This window comes from Eptatretus burgeri, chromosome 8 (assembly GCF_056783735.1).
Source record: "Eptatretus burgeri isolate ZD-2024b chromosome 8, Ebu_testis_v1, whole genome shotgun sequence".
Lineage (NCBI taxonomy): Eukaryota > Metazoa > Chordata > Myxini > Myxiniformes > Myxinidae > Eptatretus > Eptatretus burgeri.
In genome coordinates this window covers 50,611,517-50,637,632 of record NC_140968.1, presented here as the reverse complement: position 1 = coordinate 50,637,632, position 26,116 = coordinate 50,611,517, and the positions used below count along the sequence as shown (strand labels likewise).

Below are 26,116 nucleotides of genomic sequence, written 5' to 3'. Positions count from 1 at the left end.
TATATATATATATATATATATATATATATACACACACACACACACACACACACACACACACACACACAGAGGCCGGTGGTCAGCAGGGTACCAGTGGAAATTGTGCTACTGCTGGGCGAAGGAGGAGAAGGAGACGGGGAAGGCGGGTCCAGAGGCAGTGGGAGAGGGGGAAGGGTAGAAGTGTGGAGGTGAGAGTTGGAACTCTGAATGTCGGGACTATGACTGGCAAAGGGCGAGAGTTGGCTGATGTGATGGAGAGAGGAAAGGTGGACATACTGTGTGTGCAAGAGACCAAGTGGATGGGGAGTAATGCTAGGAGCATTGGAGGTGGTTTCAAACTGTTCTACCATGGTGTGGATGGGAGGAGAAATGGTGTCGGGGTCATCCTGAAGGAGGATTATGTCAAGAGGGTATTGGAGGTAAGGAGAGTGTCTGACCGATTGATGAATGTGAAGTTGGAAAATGAAGAGGTGATAATGAATGTCATCAGTGCATATGCCCCACATATGGGGTGTGAGATGGAGTATAAAGAAGGTTTCTGGAGTGAGTTAGATGAAGTGGTGGAGAGTGTATCCAAGGATGAAAGAGTGGTGATTGGAGCAGATTTCAATGGGCATGTTGGGGAAGGGAATAAAGAGAATGAGGAGGTGATGGGTCGGTACAGTCTCAACGAGAGGAATGTGGAAGGACAAATGGTGGTAGATTTTGCAAAAAGAATGGAAATGGCAGTGGTAAATACATATTTCAAGAAGAAGGAGGAACACAGGGTGACGAGCAAGAGTAGAGGAAAGTGCACACACGTGGATTACATCTTAAGCAGGAGATGCAACCTGAAAGAAATTGGAGACTGTAAGGTGGTGGCAGGGGGAGAGTGTAGCTCGACAGCATCGATTGGTGGTCTGTAGGATGACTTTAGAGGTGAGGTTGAGGAAGAGAGTGAGGGCTGAACCAACGACCAGATGGTGGAAGCTGAAGGAGGAAGACTATTGCATGGAATTTAGGGAGGAGGTGATACAGGTGTTGAATGGTGGTAAAGAGGGGTGAGATGATTGGGCAACTACAGCAGAAGTGGTGAGGGAGATAGCTGGGAAGGTACTTGGTGTGACATCTGGACAGAGGAAGGAAGAAAAGGAGACTTGGTGGTGGAACGAGGAAGTACAGGAAAGTATAAGGAAGATGGGTTGGTGAAAAAGAAGTGGGATAGCCAGAGAGATGAAGAAAGTGGGCAGGAGTGCAAGGAGTGGTGGTGCAAGGCAAAAAGAGAGGTGGCAAAGGCTAAGGAAAAGGCAGATGGCGAGCTGTATGAGAAGTTGGATAAAAAAGAAGGGGAAAGGGATTTGTACCGATTGGCAAGACAGAGGGACCGAGCTGGGAAGGATGTGCTGCAGGTTATGGTGATAAAGGATGTAAATGGGAATGTGCTGACGAGCGAGGAGAGTGTAGTGAGAAGGTGGATGGAGTACTTTGAGGAGCTGATGAATGAAGAAAATGAGAGAGAGAAGGTTGGAAGAGGTGGAGATAGTGAATCAGGAAGTGGGATGGATCAGTAAGGATGAAGTGAGGACTGCTATGAAGAGGATGAAAAGTGAAAAGGCGGTTGGCCCAGATGATATACCAGTGGAGGCATGGAAGTTTTTAGGGGAAATGGCAGTGGGGTTTTTAACCAGATTGTTTAATGAAATCTTGGAAAGTGAGAGGATGCCGGAGAAGTGGAGATTAAGTGTACTGGTTCCGATTTTCAAGAATAAGGGTGATGTGCAGAGCTGTGGTAATTACAGAGGGATAAAGTTGTTAAGCCACACCATGAAGTTGTGGGAAAGAGTCGTGGAAGCAAGGTTGAGAGGAGAGGTGATGATTTGTGAGCAGCAATATGGGGTTATGCCAGGAAAGAGCACGACTAAAGCGATGTTTGCTTTGAGAATGTTGATGGAGAAGGAAAGGGAAGGCCAGAAGGAGTTACATTGTGTGTTTGTGGATTTGGAGAAAGCTTATGATAGGGTGCCAAGAGAGGAGTTGTGGCATTGTATGAGGAAGTCGGGAGTGGTCGAGAAGTATGTGAGGATGGTGCAGGATATGTATGAGGACAGTGTGACAGCGGTGAGGTGTGAGGTAGGAATGACGGACTGGTTTAAGGTAAAAGTGGAATTGCACCAAGGATCGACTCTGAGCCCTTTCCTGTTTGCAATGGTGATGGACAGGTTGATGGACGAGATCAGACTGGAGTCTCCATGGACTATGATGTTCGGGGATGACATTATGATCTGTAGGGAGAGTCGGGAGCAGGCTGAGGCGAGCCTCGAGAGGTGGAGGTACGTGCTGGAGAGAAGGGGAATGATAGTCAGTAGGAGTAAGACGGAGTACATATGCGTAAATGAGAGGGAGGGTGGTGGTATGGTGCGGTTGCAAGGAGTTGAGGTGGGGAAGGTGGATGGGTTTAAATACTTGGGATCAACTGTCCAAAGTAACGGAGAGTGTGGGAGAGAAGTGAAAAAGAGAGTGCAGGCAGGATGGAGTGGTTGGAGAAGAGTTGCAGGAGTGATTTGTGACAGAAGGGTAGCAGCAAGAGTGAAAGGGAAAGTATATAAGATGGTAGTGAGACCAGCTATGTTGTATGGTTTGGAGGCGGTGGCACTAACAAAAAGACAGGAAGTGGAGCTGGAGGTGGCAGAGTTAAAGATGCTGCGATTCTCGTTGGGAGTGACGAGGATGGACAGGATAAGGAATGAGTATATAAGAGGGACAGCGCAGGTAGGGCGGTTTGGAGACAAAGTGAGAGAGGTGAGATTGAGATGGTTTGGACATGTGCACAGGAGGGAAGGGGAGTATATCGGGAGAAGGATGCTGAGGATGGAGCCGCCAGGTAGGAGGAGAAGAGGAAGGCCAAAGAAGAAGTTCATGGATGCAGTGAGGGCGGACATGCCGGTGGTTGGAGTGTCAATGAAAGATGTGGAGGATAGAGCGAAATGGAGACGGATGATCTGCTGTGGTGACCCCTGACGGGAGCAGCTTAAAGAAGAAGAAGATAATATATATTTTTGTGTATATGTACATATATATAAACATATATATATATATGTATATATATATATATATATATATATATATATATATATATATATATATATATATATATATATATTGTTGTGGTTGAGGAAATTCGCAAACCACCATTCAGGTCCCGTAGGTGAGATATCTCTGTAAGTATATGTGTAGTTAGCCCCAAACCCGTTGTTTAGAGGGAATAAATGTCATTCATTCGGGCTGCGACCCTTTAAGATACCCGTTTTTATGTTCTATCTTTATTTTGAACCAACCACGTCTCAACCGCCATCACACAACAACCACCAACCGCAACGCCGCTTCACAACAACAACAACGCCAACAGCCACGACCTTTACCGTCACAACTCGCTCTCGCAATCATCGCATCACCGCCATTCCAAGCGTCACCGTGGCCAGGGACCACCACAATAAACCCTCCACCACCTTTACCTCTCCTCCTTCTGCCACCATTCCCACACCGCTTGTGGGCACCAATCCTGGACTCGTACAGGGCGCGCGCCGAGCAGCGGGTGCAAAAAGCGGCCTTTCCGGGGAAGTCGGATCAGGAATGATTCACGCCCACTTCTGTTCCGTCCTATCAGCGAGCGCGGGGCGATTTGGCCCCGCCTCCAGGCGCGTCGGAGTTGAATCAATATATGCAGATTCTCGGATCAGGAATGATTCACGCCCACTTTTCCTCCGTCCAATGGGCGAGCGTGGCTCCGCCCACGAGCCGATCCTGATCCGAAAATCTGCATATGGTTTCTCCTGTCGCACTATAAAGCGCCGAGCGCGGGGCGAATTGAGTCGAGTTGAGAGTTTCTATTTCCGGCTCGGGCGAGTTGGAGAGGTGTGGCAGCGGCAGCAGCAGCGGCAGCGGCAGCGAGAGAGTTTCTGTTTCGGGCTCGAGTTGAAGAGGTGTGGCGGCGGCAGTCAAGACGGGTCTGGAGGGGAGTCGGTCTGTCGGGGTTCGGAGTCTGTCGGGGAGCTGCAGAGAGGAGAAGCCGGGAACGCGGTCAAGGGCACAGTGGAGTCGCTCGTCGCGGGACCCAAGCAAACCAGCTATCCTCTTTCCCCAGAGCATCAACAACCCCCCCTGTTTCCCCCCCGCGCTGAGATAGTGCGAAAAGGGGGGCCCCGTTCCCACCCCATTCCAGGCAGTGCCAGCGAGGCCCGCGGAGGAGCGCGGATTCGGGGCGCCGCCGCCATTTTGCGGCTCATCACCAGACGGGTAGGCTCGACGCGGTCTCGGCCCCAGGCCTGTCTGCCCCCTTGTAGTTGAGGGTGGCCCCTTTTTCTTTTGCTTTGGAGTATATGTGTTGTCGGCGCCGTCTGTAAAGTAAAACTGTGTAAGTGTTGCCGTGTGCTCGCGTAGTCGGTAGTAGATCTGCATTGTGTTTCTTTTGTTACATTTGCTTTTGGTGCATAATTGTTGTGTTTCTTTTACATTTGCTTTTGGTGCATAATTGTTGTAATTGTATATGTGTGCTTTCCGTTTGCCGCGGAATAAATGTGCCTTATGTTGAACTGTTTTTCCCGTTTCGCTTCGTCTTTTCTTTAATTGAATCTCCATCTTACTTCACGTAAAGGGTTGGTCGTGGGCTAAATACGCCCAATAATTAATCGGAACCGTCGAGGTTGACGATAACACCGCACGGTTATCCCGATAGTACAGAACGGGTCGCTTAAAGTGGCCTGTGTCTGAAGTCGACCTGCGGCGAGGTGCGATCGCCCGGTCTACCCTCCGTGTGGGTACTTAGGTAGGTCGAATTTGGCGAACAACCCTATCCCACGTGGGGGGCCGATTGGCACGATCGTGGTGAGGCCGAAAGGCCCACCCGTGACTAGTTCCCGGCGTTAGACCGAGAGGGTCATGACAAAATTGTCCGTCCGGTGGGCGACGTGCCGCGATTCGAGTTACGTGGCCGCTCGCACGCTGGCGGGCGCGAATTCGCAACAATATATATATATATATATATATATATATATATATATATATATATATATATATATATATATATATATATACATATATATATATTTTTTAATATATTTCTATACATGTATACATATATATATATATACATATACAGTGGTACCTCTACTTACGAATGTCTCTACATACGAATGTTTCAGGTTACGAAGCGCCTGAACGGGAAAATATTGCCTCCAGTTGCGAAGGCGTTTCAGGATACGAAGTCAAAAATACAGTACAGTACGCGCTGCTTTTCGCTGCTCCCAGAGTTTCCCGAACATAAACAAACTTGTAGCTGCTCTGCCATTGGCTATCGCCTAAAATCTGCCTGGCAATCCTTTGCGTATGCGTGTATCCCAGCATGCTCTTCGTGTCCCTGTCCCGCTCTGTAAATATAGTTATACTGTATACAGTCTATGGTCCCGCTACGAAGTGCTCGGACAGTGTTACAGTACGCGTGTGGATTACAGTAACTTTTATTCACAATGGACCCCAAGAAAGCCATGAAGAAAAGTGGACAAGGAGAAAAGAAGAAGAAGAGAGTTTTTCTGGCCATACAAACAAAGCAAGAGATAATAGAAAGGTATGAAAAGGGGATGCGTTTGATTGATCTCGCAAAAGAATATGGCCGTAATATATCTACGATCGGCACGATAATAAAACAAAAGGAAGCCCTAAAAGCTACGGCTCCTTCCAAAGGCCTCTCTGTCATTTCCAAGAGTAGGTCGGCAGTGAACGATGAGATGGAGAGGTTGTTACTCGTGTGGATAAAGGAGAAAGAGATCGCTGGTGACACAGTGACAGAGGCCATACTTTGCGCAAAGGCAACTGCCATCTTCACTGACCTCGTGAAGGAGGATACAGGCGAGGGAAATTCGGCGCAAGGACTACACCAGGAGTTTAAGGCATCGCGTGGGTGGTTCGAGAAGTTTAAAAGGAAGACTGGACTTCACTCTGTTCTTCGCCATGGCGAAATTATTTCGCTGGGAAAGGGCATGGGTCTTGAGGTGGATGACGAGGACATCAACGAGCTGATTCAGGAGCACAACGAGGAGCTTTCGACGAAGGAGATGCAGGAATTGGAGGTGATGCAACACACCGCGGTGCAGGAGGAGTTCAAAGAGGACGAGGAGGAGGAGGAGGAGGAGGCAGCCATTATTCCATCAGCCCAAATCAAAGACATTTTAGGAAAATTCCATGAAGTCTCGAAATTTGTTGAAAAGAATCACCCGGAAAAAGTGTTCACAAGTCGGGCTATCGCGCACTATGACGATGTCTGCCTCGCGCATTTCCGACAGATTGTTAAAAGCCGGCAAAAGCAGACGTCATTGGATCAATTCTTCACGAAACGCGAGGCAAAAAACACTGCTGATAAGGACCAGTAAACAAAGAGGCCAAAAAGTAACGAGAATAGCAGTTAAAAGGTAAATGAATATTTTTATTATTTCCTTTATTCTTTGTTTTTTACATTATGTGCCTCTCGTTTTATGTTTATTGTGCGGTAATCTAATTTTAACATGTATTTGTTTCATGTTCTGATGCATTTTTATGATTTATTAAAAAAAAATGTCCGAATTTTGCGGGGCTTGGAACGGATTAGCGCATTTACATTCAAAAGGCGTCTCTACTTACGAAGGTTTCAGGTTACGAAACTACTCCCAGAACGAATTAAATTCGTAAGTAGAGGTACTACTGTATATCTATATATATTTCTATACATGTATACATATATGCATATATATATATATATATATATATATATATATATATATATGTTTATACATACATATGTATACATATATATTTCTATTCATATATATATATATATATATATATATATATATATATATATATATTTCTATATATGTATGTATACAGTTGGGGGCTGGCAGGGTCGGGTGAGAAGACCACTAGGTGCGGGAAGCTACATCGATTCCCACCAGACTCCACGGAATTGTAAGCCGTCGCTCACGGATAATTCCGTGACGCGGCGGGTCGCTTAACCGACCGTGGACGCTAATAACTCAACCGCGTGACCTAGGGTCCATCCCTTCTATGGAATTGGGTTACCTAATTAACCACGTGGTTTAATTTCCAGGGAACCACGCCCTCGGTATGCCTTGCCGAACCGGATCACTCTACCGGATCGGATCACCTTTCCGGATCGGATGCAGCCGAGCGACACTGCCAAGGACGTACCATCTAGAAGGAACGGATCGTTGGGAATAAAGACCAGCCTAAACTTGGATTCGAACCATGCTGGACCAATGAGAGAAAAGACAAAGACGAGCTGGAAGCATTCTTAATGACAATTATTTATTAACAAGCAAGCGAGGAAAAGTATGCAGTACGACAAATATTTATTGGGTATGTAACGCAGGGATAGAGGAGAGAGGTGTGGGGTGCGACAATGATACAAGCAACTTACTAAAGCAGACACAGTGCAGACTTTAAGCGAGATTAATAACAGTTACAACAATATTGCTCTTCAACAGGCTTACTTAACAGACAGGCACCAGCACACTCAGACACACACAGAAAAAGAAACTCAAATGAGAAGGGACTTTTGCAGCCAGGGAGGGAGGGGGTTGAGGTTATGCTCTCGGTATCGGGTGTTTCAGGGGAGGGGATGCTCCATGGTGCAGTACTCAACAATAGTCGTGTTGTCTCTGGTCCAAGCGGCATGTGTGGAAATCGTGTTCCGAAGGAGGATCTTGAGTGGAGAAGAGCGGAGTCCAGAGGGCGAGGGAGGAACAGTAGGTGGGACCAGGCAGGAGGTGTTTCGTCGAGGCGAGACGTGGGCGGAGTCGAGCAGCAGGAACACTCCATGTGAAAACACCCACACCGATCCACACACACACCCAAGACAGAGGAACTTCTCCATCATTTATAGGGCCGAAGCTCAGGGGGAGGGGGCCATGCTGAATTCAACGTCATCGCCCGAATCGGGCGCTTCGATTGGCCCCAACCGCTCACGTGGCCCACCAGCCAGGGCAGGAAACCGCCTCACTTCGTTTCTGGCAAGGCCACCCCAGACAGTGAACAAACCTTGCTCCGACCCCATGACATGACACGAATCGCCTACACCGAAATCGGCACGCGAATCACAAGTAGATCTTCAGTGGGTCTGGACCCCTTGGCTTCAGGTGAACTGACCATGGACCCACGGTCTTCCGGAGAACCTCCCGGACGGACCACGTATCCTCCATCAGAGCTGCTTGCGGATCCCAGGGGTGTTCGCTCTGAGAGCTCGGGTCATCGTGGACCGCACGTCTTGTCAGGTGAAGGACGGTACACTGTGGTAAATGAGACGAGGGGCAAGCAGGGCAGAGGGTACCGTGGATCGTCGCACTGTGGTAAACGAGACGAGGGGCAAGCAGGGTAAAAGGTACCGTGGATCGTCGCGCTGTGTTAAACGAGACGGGGGGCAAGCACGTGTTGGTTTTCGGTCTCGCCCGGCTTCCTTAGGAAGCGAATATTTCCCAGGAAAGAAAAAGAAAAAGAGTGGGGATGAAAAGAAAATGATTTAGCAACCCTAACTATGAAATCATCGCAACGCACTCCCCGTTGTCCCGCTAAACAAAAGTAAGGGAACTATCTAGTCGTGCAATAATGGAATAACTGTCTTGGGATCGTTCCTATCTGTTGTATGCATGCAGTTCCGAGAACCGCAACTATATATATATACATATATATATATATATATATATATATATATATATATATATATATATATATATATATATATATATATATATATATATATATATACATATATATATACATATATATATATATATATATATATACATATATATATATATATATATACATATATATACATATATATATATACATATATATATATATATATATATACATATACATATATATATATATATATACATATATATATATATATATACATATATATATAAACATATATATACATGTATATATATATATATACATATATATATACATATATATATATACATATATATATATACATATATATATATATATATACATATATATATATACATACATATATATATATATACATATATATATGCATATATATATGTTGTTGTTCATCTTTCGGCTGCTCCCGTTAGGGGTCGCCACAGCGGATCATCCGTTATGATCCGCATACTGATTTGGCACAGGTTTTACGCCGGATGCCCTTCCTGATGCAACCCTGGTCGCCTCTTACGGCACAGGGATCAGGATTTGGGTTTCGCCATGATTCCGGGCTGCTCTACACCCTGCCCAGTGCAGAGCCCCCGTCCTCAAGCGATCCTCCAACCCAAGCCTCCGAGTAGCCGGATTACAGGCGCACGCCACTACGCCCGGTATATATATATATATACATATATATACATATATATACATATATATACATATATATACATATATATATATACATATATATACATATATATACATATATATATATACATATATATACATATATATACATATATATACATATATATATATATATATATATATATATACATATATATACATATATATACATATATATATATATATATATATATATATATATATATATATATATATATATATACATATACATATATACATATATATATATTTATACATATATACATATATATACATATATACATATATATATATATATATACATATATACATATATATACATATATACATATATATATATATATATATATATATATATATATATATATACATATATATATATACATATATATATATATACATATATATATACATATATATATATACATATATATATACATATATATATATATATATATATATATATATATATATATATATATATATATATATATATATATATATATATATAGTAATATGTATACAAACAAACACGACATAATAGTGACCGAAGCTTTTCATGCTGCACTCTTCAGGGTAAAAATCGCAGCAAGTGAAGAAGGAAGTGAAGGCGTGTGCTTTATACACTGGTCTCAATAAGGTAGACACTCATTGGTTCAACCGTAATGACGTCATGGTTAATCCGAACGCCCATTGGTTGGCTCATCATCTTCACCTCGAGCTCCCAATGGCTGGAGCAGTTCGTCGATGATTGACGTTCGCAACCACATCCTGGAGAGCAGTGTGACCACTCCTTGGCTTTTTTCACAACATCTTGGCTATTCGTTGTTCACCTTGGCGTCTTGGTTTTCTTTAGGTTTTCTTGGCATATAGGTTTTCTATCATCATCGCTTTTCCGAAACCTTGTGAATTCTTGGCTTTTTTCATTGGCTCACCTTGGCATTTATGAAAATGAGGAGTGGTCACACTGCTGGAGAGAGGGGGGATGGGTTTCCCCTAAGGTCCATTCACCGTTTGTTACCGTACCTTTTGACGACATATATTGGATCGGTGGTAAGGATGAAGGTTACTTCCAACATATGAAAATGAAACGAGCTCCGACCTCGGCTCAATATCCTGAACATATCTCCATTGTACTGGTCTGCACAGATAGGGTTGGCAACCAGGTGCTGTGTAATGGCAGATGAAGCAGGTCCAGTGGTCGGTGGTTGCTGGATATTTCTACATGCTCGCACTGGTTGTGTTTTAACCCTCACAATCTTTCTTCGAATTGCCAAAGAGACATGTTGTTTGATCTGATCAGCCAATCTTAGTGTTGTGCGGCCCACGTACCGAGCTTCACATCGGCACTTTAACTCATCAATAACATTGCTCGTTTGAGATGGTTAGCACATCCTTGTTGACTGACGTCAGCAAACGGCGAGAGGTAAAGATTACTTGGGGTTGCACAGCCAGAAACGTGTTGGACACAATATGTTTGATTTGTACTTCAAACCTTCGTGATGATTGCCCTTTCCAGGGCATCCTGATATAGACTGGACATTTATCCAGACCAATCTTCCGATCTTTTGTTGTGTTTAGAAACTTGTGAATGTATCTCTTAACTATATGCTCAGGATAACCATTCTCACTGAGTATATTCATGATTTTGACAATTTCAGCAGGAAGATTACAAGGTGAACAAATCCTCTGTGCTCTGTTAACCAGGATATTGATCAAGACAATTTTGCTTCTCGTGGAGCTGTTGGAGTCCTAGCGAGTATGCTGCCCTGTGAAAGTCGGCTTCTGGTAGACAGATGTGAAACCAAGGTTGGATCTATCAACCAACACGTTCAGAAACGGAAATGTGTTTGACGATTCCAGCTCCGTGGTAAACTTCAGCGCTGGATGGAGAGTGTTGAGCCATCCCTGGAAATTGTCACATGCCGTCCGAGACTCAAACAAAGCAAAAATGTCATCAACATACCGATAGTATACAATGGGGGAATCGACCCCTTGCCAACCAGTCAATTTCTGCATTTCAAGATAGCCTACAAAGATATTTGCAAGAGCTGGGCCTAATGGAGAACCCATGGCCACACCATCCATTTGAACATCCATCATGTTTATATATGTATATATATATATATATATATATATATATATATATATATATATATATATATATACATACATACACGTCCGATCCATTGGGACCATACTCTGTGCAGAGCGTTGGTGCTGACGAAGCAGTTTCCTTGGCTATTGGGCACAATCCTGGCCGGGTTTCCACTCCAACAAAGGATACCAGCATGCTGGCACTCATTTTGCTAACCTCAGAAGGGTGACAGGCTGAGTCAACCCCACCTGGTATTAATTCAACAGCAAGTGGGATTTGAACTCAGGATCCTCGGATCCCAAGCCCACCACACTAACCATGAAGTAAACACCAGGCATATGTATATATGTATGGGAATATGTATGTACACTACCGGTCAAAAGTTTTAGAACACCCCCATTTTTCCAGTTTTTACTGAAATGTAAGCAGTTCAAGTCCAGTGAATAACCTGAAATGGTACAAAGCTAAACGGTAAACTCCCAGAGGTTAAAAAAAGCTTAGGTTACCAAAAACTGAAAAATAATGTAAATTTCAGAGTTGTTAAAAAGGCCCTTTTCAGGGAACAAGTAATGGGTTAGCAAATGCAGCTGTTCTGCAGCAATGGAAGTAAATTAAGCCTTGAAAGTTGATGCAAACAATTCCTTCAGGTGTCCCAACTTTTGTTGATTCATTACAAACCCTTTGTCTGAAAAAAGCAGTGTTGGAAGAGTCTGTGTTGCTACACCCTCTGAAGCAATATTTGGACAATATTGCACTGCAGGAAGTAGGAGATTGCTATCATAATGACGAGAAAAATACAATTAACAAAGGAAGACAGACAGACCATTACAACCCTAAAAAGTGTAGGTCTTTCCTTCAGAGAAATTGCAAAGTAAGCCAAGGTGTCAGTGAGTACAGTTTCCTACACCATCAAAAGGCACTTGGAAACTGAAGGAAACTCTGACAGGAAGAGGTCTGGCAGACTCAAAGCCACAACACAATCAGAAGACAAGTTTCTGAGAGTCAACAGCTTGCGTGATAGGCGGCTCACAGAACAGCAGCTTCAAGCACAGCTTAACACTAGTCGAAGTAAGGAAGTCTCAGTTTCAACTGTGAAGGGAAGACTCCGAGCTGCAGGTTTCACAGGTCGAGTGGCAGTAAGAAAGCCGTTGCGAAGATGCAAAAAGAGGCTTGCCCTGGCCATGAAGCACCGCCAGTGGAGTACTGAAAACTGTAAGAAGGTCTTATGGACCGATGACTCAAAATTTGAAATCTTCGGTTCATCACGCAGGGTTTTGTACACCGTCGAGTAGGCAAACGGATGGTTCCTTAGTGTGTGACACCAACTGTCAAACATGGAGGAGGAAGCGTGATGATCTGGGGCTCTTTTGCTGGATCCAGAGTCGGCGACTTGCACAGAGTGACTGGCACCCTGAATCAAAAGGGCAACCACAGCATTTTGCAGTGCCATGAAGACCCTCTGGTCTTCACCTAGTTGGTCAGGGGTTCATCCTACAGCAAGATAACGACCCAAAACAAACCTCCAGGCTATGTCAGAACTACCTTAGAAGAAAAGAACAAGACGGTAGGCTTCAAATCATGGAATGGCCAGCACACTCTTCAGACTTAAATCCCATCGAGCTGGTTTGGGATGAACTGGACAGAAGGGTGAAAGCATTTGACTTTAATGAGTCAAAAATTTAGATGAAATTTTGTTCAACAAAACGATTCCATGATTTCATTTTAATCTGAAATTGTTTATTTGTTCTATTCTATAATTTCAGAGTACATTGAAACATGAAACTGCTTAAATTTCAGGAAAAACTGGTAAAATGAGGGTGTTCTAAAACTCTCCAACGGTAGTGTATATATATATATATATATATATATATATATATATATATATATATATATATATATATATATATATATATATATATATATATATATATATATATATATATATATATATATATATATATATATATATATATATATATATAACAAATTATTTGTATTAACCATCTGAAAAGACGAAGAAGTCCCAACAGGTAGTTGAAATAATTAGCAGTTTCCATTAGCAATTAATAAGCGATAAGACTTTAAATAGTTGAATGAACTGGCAGAGTACCCACCCTATGGGCTATCTTGTTCCAAGCATGCAACATGTTCTTCTGATGCATACCTTTATTTGGGCGGTGTATGGGAAACTGACAGCTCTGTATCGGCAAAATAAATAAATAACACATGAAGTTCCTGTATGTGCATGAAGCAAAAACATACCTACTGCTTATAATTCAAAACACCTCACTGTACTGGAAAACGTGGGGACAGGAATACTGCGCTGTAAATGGTGAAAACTTGTAACACCCTCCACCACCTCGAGGCAGTGTGACACGAGACACATTTATATGGAGAATTTGCGTCCTCCCCCTCACTGCCCAACACCGTGTGTCCTCTCATTCCAGACGTGTGACTCTGTCGATTATTTACACACTATTGGAATGTACCTTTCAACCCTTGAGACTGCTGAGACCCCTAAGACATTTGAAGACCTTCTAAGACCCTGAGGACTCTTTCGATGCAAAATACCCAAAAGACCTCGAAGACCCAAAAGTCCCCAAGGACCAAAAAATACCCTGAAGACCAAAAAGGCCCTCAAGACACAAAAGACCCTGAAGACCCAAACAACCCTGAAGACCCAAAAGTCAAAGACCCCAGAAGACCAAAAAGACCTCAAAAGACCCAGAATATCCCAAATACCCAAAATACCCCGAGGACACAAGTCACTGAAGACCCAAAAGACTCCAAAGACCCAAAAGACCCTGAAGACCCAATAGTCGATGAGGACCCAAAAGTCAAAGACCCTGAAGACCAAAAAGACCCTGAAGACCCACAATACCCCAATGACCCCAATGACCCTGAAGACCTAAAAGACACTGAAGACTCAAAAGACCCCTAAGACCCACTAGACCTCAACAACATTTCAACCCCTTACACCCTTCAAACAGATTAGACAGCTTCAACCCTTGACCACTGAGAACACTTGGACCTTCTTATATCACAAATGAAATTTCAAATAAATACAATATCAGCAATATTACAAATACATTTGGAGAAAATAAATGCTTGTATTATGATTGGTGTAAATCATGCCAACACAGCAAATTTGTGACGTCAATCTCGGCAATGACGTGTGGAGAGGAGAGCGTAGCGAGCCAAACCATGCTAATCCGAATAGTTTTTACTTTATAGAAAAAAAAACATGGTACTTATAGTACGTACTTTATAGATTACTCACATTCTGATGAATACATCCTTCATCGACGACACACATTCTTACTAATACATATTTTATAGACTACTGACATTCTTACTTGTATGTACTTTATAGACGTTACTTGCATTATAGTAGTACGTGCTTCACCGACGTACTCACATCTTTATTGTACATACTTTATCGAGGCCCTCAGTTGAAAGATGACAATGTGTAATACTAGCTAAAACCACCAGGTGGCGTTGGCGGCCTACGTTAGCACATTATGTGTGGACAAACAGACAAACAAACAAGCAGTCATAGACTGGTACTTACGAAATCGTAAACTTGACCACTGACCTTGTCTAATAAAAGCTGTCTCGAGAGAATGTAGCGACACAAACCAGAAGTTTCGAAGATGATTCTGTACCAAACCATCAAAAATCGAATGTTTTGGATGTTTGACCTTACTGTGACCTTGACCTTTGACCGATTTTGACCAAAATCTAATCGGCGCTCGCCACCACCATCTTGAATCACGTGGTGTAATTTGACATTGGTAGCTTCTTCCGTTCTCGAGTTATCTGTACCAAACCATCAAAAATCGAATATTTGACCTTGCTGTGACCTTGACCTTTGACCGATTTTGACCAAAATCTAATCAGCACTCGCCATCACCCTCCTGAATCACGAGATGTAATTTGACATTGGTAGCTTCTTCCGTTCTCGAGTTATCGTGCCTACAAACAAACAAACAAACAAACAAGCAGTCATAGACTGGTACTTACGAAATCGTCAACTTGACCTCTGACCTTGTCGAATAAAAGCTGTCTCTAGAGAAGGTAGCAACGCAAACCAGAAGTTTCTATGATGATTCTGTTCCAAACCATCAAAAATCGAATGTTTGACCTCACTGTGACCTTGACCGTTGACCGATTTTGACAAAAATCTAAACAGCATGAGCCATCACCCTCCTGAATCACGTGGTGTAATTTGACATTGGTAGCTTCTTCCGTTCTCGAGTTATCTGTACCAAACCATCAAAAATCGAATATTTGACCTCACTGTGACCTTGACCTTTGACCGATTTTGACCAAAATCTAATCAGGACGAGCCATCACCCTCCTGAATCACGTGGTGTAATTTGGCATTGTTAGCTTCTTCCATTCTCAAGTTATCGTGCCTACAAACAAACAAACAAACAAACAAACAAACAGAAACGGAAGTCATCAATATACTTACGAAATCTTTAGATTTCGTAAGTAACAAACAAGCAGTCATAGACTGGTACTTACGAAATCGGCAACTTGACCTCTGACCTTGTCTAATAAAAGCTGTCTCTCGAGAAGGTAGCGACACAAACCAGAAGTTTCTACGATGATTCTGTATCAAACCATCAAAAATCGTAACGTCGACCGAAGCAAAAATCTCCATTTCTCCACGCAATTATATTATACCTTAACGTAACTCAACGACGCGTCTGCTCGAGCGCACTGCATCATTGGACGACCCGTGACGCGTCGAGTGAAATATTTTTTATACAATCTTAAAACGTCTCCAAAACATCCGATTTTTACCAGGATTTCGACAACCGAGTTTTAAGCGTCCTAAGCGATCGCAAAAACCGAAGACAAAATTAAAATCGAAGTTAAAACGAACTTGTAACGTCGAGCGAAGCAAAAATACTCCATTTCTCCACATTAATTTACGGAATTATGTTTGACCTCACTGTGACCTTGACCTTTGACCGATTTTGACCAAAGTCTAATCAGCACTAGCCATCACCCTCCTGAATCACATGGTGTAATTTGACATTGGTAGCTTCTTCCGTTATCGAGTTATCCTGCCTACAAACAAACAAACAAACAAGCAGTCATAGACTGGTACTTAGGAAATCATCAACATGACTTCTGACCTTGTCGAATAAAAGCTGTCTCTAGACAAGGTAGCGATGCAAACCAGAAGTTTCTACGATGATTCTGTAGCAAACCATCAAAAATCGAATGTTTGACCTCACTGTGACCTTGACCTTTGACCGATATTGACCAAAATCTAATTAGCACTAGCCATCACGCTCCTGAATCACGTGGTGTAATTTGACATTGGTAGCTTCTCCGTTCTCGAGTTATCATTTTTTGGATGTTTGACCTCACTGTCACCTTGACCTTTGACCGATTTTGACCAAAATCTAATCAGCAGGAGCCATCATCCTCTTGAATCACGTGGTGTAATTTGACTTTGGTAGCTTCTTCCGTTCTCGAGTTATCGTGCTTCCAAACAAACAAACAAGCAGTCATAGACTGGTACTTACGAAATCGTCAACTTGACCTCTGACCTTGTCTAATAAAAGCTGTCTCTTGAGAAGGTAGCGACGCAAACCAGAAGGTTCTACGATGATTCTGTAGCAAACCATCAAAAATCGAATGTTTGACCTCACTGTGACCTTGACCTTTGACCGATTGACCAAAATCTAATTAGCACTAGCCATCACGCTCCTGAATCACGTGGTGTAATTTGACATTGGTAGCTTCTCCGTTCTCGAGTTATCATTTTTTGGATGTTTGACCTCACTGTGACCTTGACCTTTGACCGATTTTGACCAAAATCTAATCAGCATGAGTCATCAACCTCTTGAATCACGTGGTTTAATTTGACATTGGTAGCTTCTTCCATTCTCGAGTTATCGTGCTTCCAAACAAACAAACAAACAAGCAGTCATAGACTGGTACTTACGAAATCGTCAACTTTACCTCTGACCTTGTCTAATAAAAGCTGTCTCTTGAGAAGGTAGCGACACAAACCAGAAGTTTCTACGATGATTCTGTACCAAACCATCAAAAATCGAATGTTTTGGATGTTTGACCTCACTGTGACCTTGACCTTTGACCGATTTTGACCAAAATCTAATCAGCGCGAGCCACCACCCTCCTGAATCACCTGGTGTAATTTGACATTGGTAGCTTCTTCCTTTCTCGAGTTATCATGCCTACAAACAAACAAAGAAACAAACAAACAAACAGAAACAGAAGTCATTAATAGACTTTGAAAATCTTTAGATTTCGTAAGTAACAAGCAGTCATAGACTGGTACTTACGAAATCGTCAACTTGACCGCTGACCTTGTCTAATAAAAGCTGTCTCTCGTGAAGGTCGTGACGCAAACCAGAAGTTTCTACGATGATTCTGTATCAAACCATCAAAAATCGTAACGTCGACCGAAGCAAAAATCTCCATTTCTCCAGCAATTATATTATACCTTAACGTAACTCAACGACGCGTCTGCTCAAACGCACTGCATCATGGGATGACCCGTGATGCGTCGAGTGAAATATTTTTATACAATCTTAAAACGTCTCCAAAACATCCGATTTTTACCAGAATTTTGACAATCGAGTTTTAAGCGTCCTAAGCGATCGCAAAAACCGAAGACAAAATTAAAATCGAAGTTAAAACGAACTTGTAACATCGAGCGAAGCAAAAATACTCCATTTCTCCACGTGAATTTACGGAATTATGTTTGACCTCACTGTGACCTTTACCTTTGACCGATATTGACCAAAATCTAATCAGCACTAGCCATCACGCTCCTGAATCACGTGGTGTAATTTGACATTGGTAGCTTCTTCCGTTCTCGAGTTATCCTGCCTACAAACAAACAAACAAACAAGCAGTCATAGACTGGTACTTACGAAATCGTCAACTTGACCTCTGACCTTGTCTAATAAAAGCTGTCTCGAGAGAAGGTAGCGACGCAAACCAGAAGTTTCTACGATGATTCTGTACCAAGCCATCAAAAATCGAATATTTGACCTCACTGTGACCTTGACCTTTAACCGATTTTGACCAAAATCTAATCAGCACGAGCCATCACCATCCTGAATCACGTGGTGTAATTTGACATTGGTAGCTTCTTCTGTTCTCGAGTTATCGTGCCTACAAACAAACAAACAAACAAACAGAAATGGAAATCATCAATATACTTACGAAATCTTTAGATTTCTTAAATAACAAACGGACCCAAATGCAATACCCTCTGGTGGGGAAACAATGTGGTATATTCTTGATTCAATCGGGTATTTTCTTCAGAATAACCTAAATTTGTGGAGCAAAGCAAATGGTCATGTTTATTTTTGCAACAAAATCATTTATAACTGAAGAGTTGCATGAAAAGCAACATTTTCTGAACATGATGATTGAATCATTATCAGAGCCATTTCTGGGCTGACAAGATGGCCTTGATGTGCACACACTTGCCTCCAAGCTGTCCAGCCTGGGTTCAAATCCTGACGAATCCTGACCCAGCTTTATCCAACCTGAGTTCGAATCGTGATGAGTCCTGATCCAGCTATAAACTGTATTCCCAGTGTTTCACAGTTAGGGTGATTCATAAATGTGTGTGCTGTCCCTCAGATGAACATTAAATGGTTGGCCCATCTGCCAGCATTTGTTGGTGGATGTTAAAGATGCCATGGTGTCCTTTGAGAAGAGTAGGCAAGCTATCATGGTGTCCGGCATCATGGCCAAATTCTTGCCGTAACTAGCAGAGGGCATTGAATCAACGACACAGCCATATGGTGCTATCCCACAGCCGTGTGCTGCATCGGGACGAACGGAGTCATTTCTCGCCTCAGCTAGATCGAACTTCAAAAATGGTATAATTTGTTTGTTTGTTTTTCTGAACACCTGGGCTCAATGGACCAAGCACTATAAAGGTCAAGGTAACTGCTTAAGGAGCATGAAGATGTGGATTGTGGGAATTCTGGATCGATATCATGCAACTTCGGCACAACTACGATACTTCCAAAATGTGTTTTACACTTCATGTCAAATTGATTTAATATTTTGGTGAGTTTTCACTTCTTTGTTGAAACTAATGGAGGAACTTATATCGCTTGTAGAAGAAGGATGGAAGGACATAAAATGTCGACTTATACGAATGGATTACAAAGACATTAATAGAGGATGGACCAATCGACTAAGTATCTGGATGGGACCATCGCATCAATGACCATACTGATAAAAATGACACCAATGTTCAAATGGAAACACAAAACAGCCAAACGCATTTTGTTCTTCCTTTCAACATTAGAATGAAAAACTTATCACATTATGTCAACTACGGGATTATAGTGTTTGCTCCACAACATCTCATGACTACCACTGGACTTCAGGTCATGATGAATTTGAAGGCTCATGTATCATTGCACAACATACCCAGTTACATCAAATCTAAACTGTGGAGCACAAGGTTGACATCCTAATACCTAATGCATCCATCATAAAGAGGCTATGGTTAACTTCATTAACTACGAATCATCATTACCTATTCACAAACTGCACGAAAAAATATATTATTTATATAATTAAGGCTCTTAGAAGAGAAAGACTGGTGTGTCATCAAGCTGTATATCCCATTCCCATCATTAATGACCAAAGAAAAGACACCAGGTGGTGTGTGTGTGAGTGTGTGAGTGAGTGAGTGAGTGAGTGAGAGTGAGAGAGATATTGCCTTTTCCCAAAGACGAGTCTTGTTCAAAACCTTCAAGATGACCTTGGGTGTTGACAAATATCCATCTGGCATGAAGGAAAAGTCATTGCCATTCCATCGAGTGTCCATTAAAAATCTGCGAAACACAAACATCTCAGTTGTAACTCTGCATATTAACATAATGCTGGAATGTTGGGTGTTGTACAACTGCAACCACGTTCATCTCGGCACATCGTACATCCTCTGGCAAGCCTTTAACCTCTAATCTGCATAATCTCTCATTTACGAAGCCATGTGGAACAGATATTCGCCATTACACGTGAATTATGACAGATGTGAGCTGTGTTCTGGAAAGTCTATTGGTTGGTTTCCATGTGTCAAAGCAAAGCTAATTGTCTCAGATTTTGCAGTGTCAAGTACGATATCCTGATTCCTCAGTAAGAAAGCCACATAGAATATTTACAATATAAATCACAGAATATTTACATAACATATCTTGCACTCCGTGCAAAACAATCTAATTGTGGTTAATGTGGTTACAAATTAATGTGATTATAAAGTATCATGCGATCCATCAGGCTTGGCATATGAAAGATGTGAATGCACAGTCAACAACAATCATGGAAAAGTAGAATCTTTAAGACATTTCCAAAGAGCATTGTGTTCTTCAATGGCACACTGAAGATCATATCCATCAGGACAATCTCCTAAACACAGGTCATCCAGTAATAAACCACATCAGCTAAAGCACTTATAGAATACATGACTGTGAGAAGCAGGTCTCTTGTGCCGGATTGACCTTGCAGGTGTGCCACGCATATATAAGGTAATGCAAAAACATACACTTGTGCTGCGGTGCTCTGAATCACAAACAACTAAACACTCAACAAGAAAGCACATTTACTGCTCGAGTGATGCACTTTATGGTTTCCTATTCACAGAGAGCGACTTCTGCGTATTCAACTCCATCACCACTGAAAGAAAAATCAAGCTCACTCATAGTGGGTCAAGCTCACAGCTCATAGCAACTTGTCATTTGGTCCAACGAAGTGCCATATTTTTTTTACAGCAAATGAAAAGGTTTGGGCAACATTTCAAAAAAGCTTTCTTTCTCATCAGACAACAGCATGTCCATTGTGACAACAGAGAAGAGTTTTCTGCATTGAAGTTGCTGTCACAGCTTTCTAATTGAGAGCCATTGCTGTTGTTTTGCAGAAGGCCTTCTGAGACATTTCTGTACTTTCAGGGTGTACTACACAGAAATACACTAACGCACACCAATCAATACAAGGTACAAGCAGCGTTTGATCTTTTGCTCCATTGTTATGTGTTTCCACATGTTTGAGTTACTGTTATGTATTACTGATCTCCCATGATGTGACTTTGCATCGGAAGTCTTTGTCACATTGTGATCTTTCTGCCTCCTGAGTTATATGATAGTTTCCTTCCATGAACACATCCCCTTGTGAAATGTTTTTTTTTTATTTGTCCCCTACTGGTTTCACCAGAGTGGACTATTGGTTTGATCTCCGTCTGTCCGTCCCACCTGTGGTTTTCTAGAATTTTTTCCCATACCCTTTAACATATTCGACTGAAACTTGGTACATGGTTTTACTATGGTAAGTTACAGAACAAGTTCAACTTTCAGGGCGTTTCGTCAATTTTTCACTGTTTTTCCCTTTTTGGACTTAGAGAAAATATCACATTGGAAGAGAACATGTATTGCAAAGGAATTCTCGCTCTTCTTATTGTTATCCCCCACCAACCAACGAAGTTGGCAGGGGATATAGAAATGGGCTCCGTCCGTCCATCCATCCATCCGTCCATCCGTCACATTTCGTTTCCGGAGCTTAACTACAAATCCCCTCAAGATATATTTACGAAATTTGGTACACATATCAAGCAAGTGGTGAACTGGTGCCTTTTGATATTTAGAGATTTCCCCCCCAAAAAAATTGTCACTTTCCATGGAGACAAGTTGGGTATTAAGAAATAATTGATTGAGGTTAACCTTTGTTTCAAGAGCATAGTTGCAAAACTATGAACTATTTCTTTATGAAATTTGGTACACATATCAAGAATAAATTGAACTAGTGCCTTTTGCTACTTGTCCTCATTTACTATGGCGGGGGATATCGAAGACTTTGTCTTCAACGGATGCTAGTTATTATTCTTGTGAAGTCAATCCTGCTAATGGCATTGAGAAGCAAAAGACATTCACCCACTGGACTTCTTCTTCAGATACATCAGTTAAGTGATATGTAAAATTATGAAACCTATTTTAATTAGCAAAGACTTTAAATCTGAGCAAATTTTCCAGTTTCATTGGCCAGTAACTCCCTTGAAATTGAATCTCTCTCCCAGGATATGAGTAAGTAACTGTGAATGGAAATTGAATTTGCAAAGGAAAGCATGATTGCAATAAAACGTGCAAGTTGCATAATGGACTACAAAGTTCTGCCAAGAGCAACAACAGCGTGAACAAGAGCGAGAATTGCTTTGCAATACATTTCCCCTTACCAATGTGATTGATATATTATAAGTCCAAAAAGGGCAAAACTCTGTGAAAAATTTGACGAAACACCATGAAACTCGAACTTGTTCTGCAACTTATCATAATAAAGCCATGTACGAAATTTCAGTAAAATGTTACAGGGTATGGGAAAATAAGGTCTGAAAAACCACAGGTAGGATGAACGGATGGATCGATGCACAAACAAAGAGCAAATCTATAATCCCCTCTGGTGAAACTGGTAGGGAACTAATAAGCACAACATCAAAAGGTATAATGTGTTAAATATGGTCAGCAGGTATGAGGAATGTGTTTTCTTTTGTATATAGTGTCAAGGATTGTAGATGACTGACAACACAGAATGGAAAGGGACATGACAGAATGAAAAACATTCTAGATTCTACATAAAAACATGCAGAATGAAAAACAGCAGGGATTAGGGACAAAATAGAGGGATGTTTGGAGGGATAAGGGACCTGGCAAAAGAATGAGGGCAAGTGGAGGACATAGGGCTGAACAATGTGGATCGTCACAAGCTTTCAATCAAAGAAATGGAAGGAAAAGCGGGAAACCTGAAAGGTGGGCATGGGGAGGGTTAATAGGGGTAGAAAAGATCAGAGTTGTGAATGGGGGTGACCTGATTTGCTGGTGAACAACAGTCTTGAAACTCTGGAGGGAATAATGACATTGAAGAGGCTATGGAGGCTGGTTCTGCAGGTGGGGACAAAAAAAATGGAAAGAATGAGTTGAAGTGAGCAATGAGTCTGGATTTTGAGAATTTCACCAGAAGGGAGTTAATGGTAGACAACGTAAGTCCTGCAGAAACCAGAGGGGAACAGAGCACAGAATTAACAGTGGTTGCAAGGCCAGAAAGGAGGCAGTAGAAAACAGAGACCAGCCACCTGTCAGCAATGGCAAAGTGAGAGGCCAAGAGACTCAGCTTCATCACAGGAGATACCAATTGCTTTGAAGGCTTTGTTGTCCACAACGTCAATCTCAGCAAGGTGTGAAGGCAGGGGCACCAGTCTAGAGGGGAGAGCAGTGTTCCATCAAGCTGCAGATGAAAGGGTTGCAGGTGGGTAAAAGTTCAGATGAGCCATATAAAGAGTTTGGGTGATGGAGGATGCCCAGTCTGTGGTTGGCTTTGGAGACCAACTTAGATATGTGGTTTGCCCAAGGAAGATCGTGTGGTTCAAAACTTTGATTGACTGAAATTCAAGAGAATTTCTAAGAAGTGGATTGCAGGATTCACCAGACGGTCTTTCTGGAGAGAGAGAGAGAGAGAGAGAGAGAGAGAGAGAGAGAGAGAGAGAGAGAGAGAGAGAGAGAGAGAGAGAGAGAGAGAGAGAGAGAGAGAGAGAGAGAGAGAGAGAGAGAGAGAGAGAGAGAGAGAGAGAGAGAGAGAGAGAGAGAGAGAGAGAGAGAGAGAGAGAGAGAGAGAGAGAGAGAGAGAGAGAGAGAGACAGAGAGAGAGAGAGAGAGAGAGAGAGAGAGAGAGAGAGAGAGAGAGAGAGAGAGAGAGAGAGAGAGAGAGAGAGAGAGAGAGAGAGAGAGAGAGAGAGAGAGAGAGAGAGAGAGAGACAGAGAGAGAGAGAGAGAGAGAGAGAGAGAGAGAGAGAGACAGAGACAGAGACAGAGAGAGAGAGAGAGAGAGAGAGAGAGAGAGAGAGAGAGAGAGATAGACACAGAGAGAGACACAGAGAGAGAGAGACACAGAGAGACACACACAGAGACAGAGGGAGAGACACACAGAGAGAGAGAGAGAGAGAGAGAGAGAGAGAGAGAGAGACAGAGACAGAGGGAGAGACAGAGAGAGAGACAGAGAGAGAGACAGAGACAGAGGGAGAGACAGAGAGAGAGAGACAGAGAGAGAGACAGAGAGAGAGAGAGAGAGAGAGAGAGAGAGAGAGAGAGAGAGAGAGAGAGAGAGAGAGAGAGAGAGAGAGAGAGAAAGAGAAAGAGAAAGAGAAAGAGAAAGAGAGAGAGAGAGAGAGAGAGAGAGAGAGAGAGAGAGAGAGAGAGAGAGAGAGAGAGAGAGAGAAAGAGAAAGAGAAAGAGAGAGAGAGAGAGAGAGAGAGAGAGAGAGAGAGAGAGAGAGAGAGAGAGAGAGAGAGAGAGAGACACACACAGAGAGAGAGAGAGAGAGAGAGAGAGAGAGAGAGAGAGAGAGAGAGAGAGAGAGAGAGAGAGAGAGAGAGAGAGAGAGATATATGCCAGGATTGAATGACATATTCCAAGTGTTTGACCTGCTCGTGATTTTGTCAAAGTCTGCAGAGAAGGAAAAACTGAGGCCTGCTTATCTGAAGGATGATGAATGCCACGGTCAAGGGTATAGACATCAACAAAGAGATAAAGAGGATTTTCCAGAAAGTCAGAAAGATCGTTAATTAAGATTAGGAATAGGATTGGGCCAAAACATTGCCTTGGGGCATTCCATCCTTGACAGGGTGATGAGAATATCCCGTTGAGAACTACATGTTGGCTACGGCAGTAGAGGAAGTCAGCAATCCACGTGTGGAATGGCTTCGGATGCCATAGGTAGAGAGTTTGGAGAGCAAGGCATGGTGCCAAACGATCAAATATTTGAGATATGCTTAGAGAGATGGTGCTGATCTCATGCCTGAGATTGTGGGCCTCCCAACCATTATTGGGAGAGGAGAAGCAGCATGTCCATGGTAGAGTGGCCAAGTCCGAGTCTGAACTGCCAATCTGAGATCAGCCAATTGGAGAAAAGGAATGATTTGATGTTGAGTATGATGAAGGATTCAATGACCTTAATGAAAATTTGAAAGCAAGCTAATAGTTCTGTATTTAAGATGATCTATTTTCACACCATGTCTATGTAATGCAGTGGCATCGGCTGATTTCCAAGCAGATGAAAGATGACCATGGCCAAATGGCAGGGTGAAGGGGCAGAGAGAGAGAAAGTGCAATTTCCGATCATTGGCATCTCCCATGATGAGGCTGAGTCTTTTGGCCTCACTCTCTCACCACAGGCAGGTCGGTGGTCTTTCTGTCTTCTAACGCCTCCTCTCCGGTCTCCCCCCCCCCCACCCCGCTGTGTCTGTGACTTGTCCCCACCATATTTCCGCAGGGTACTCAAGGTCTGACAAAAAAACCCCTTCTGGTAAAACTACCAAAATCACGAATCACTGCTCACCTTCACTCTTTCATTCCTCTTTTTTCTCGCCTTAGGAATAAACTCCCTCACTCTGTTCAATCCCATTCATCCCTCCAGGCCTTCAAAACAGCTGTTCAGCACCACCTCTTATCGTCCCCCATCCAAATTCTCAATCTTTTCTACACCCGTTAATCCACCCCAAACCCACCCACTTCAAATTCCCTGCTTTCTTTCCTGAAAGTCCCTGTAATGTCCATCTTGTATACCCCATGTTCC

General features: G+C 42.6%; 1 protein-coding gene across 1 annotated transcript in view; it reads right to left on the bottom strand.

Annotated features, from left to right (window-relative positions):
- Positions 1-26,116, bottom strand: part of LOC147021722 (glutamate receptor ionotropic, NMDA 2C-like) — a 211,113-nt gene that overhangs the window by 177,313 nt on the left and 7,684 nt on the right. Inside the window, exons 5-6 of the mRNA XM_085890453.1 lie at positions 20,229-20,343; positions 8,173-8,312 (exon numbers count right to left, since the gene is read on the bottom strand). Of these exons, the coding sequence (XP_085746579.1) occupies positions 8,173-8,312; positions 20,229-20,343 (255 nt within the window). The remainder of the gene's footprint in view (positions 1-8,172; positions 8,313-20,228; positions 20,344-26,116) is intronic.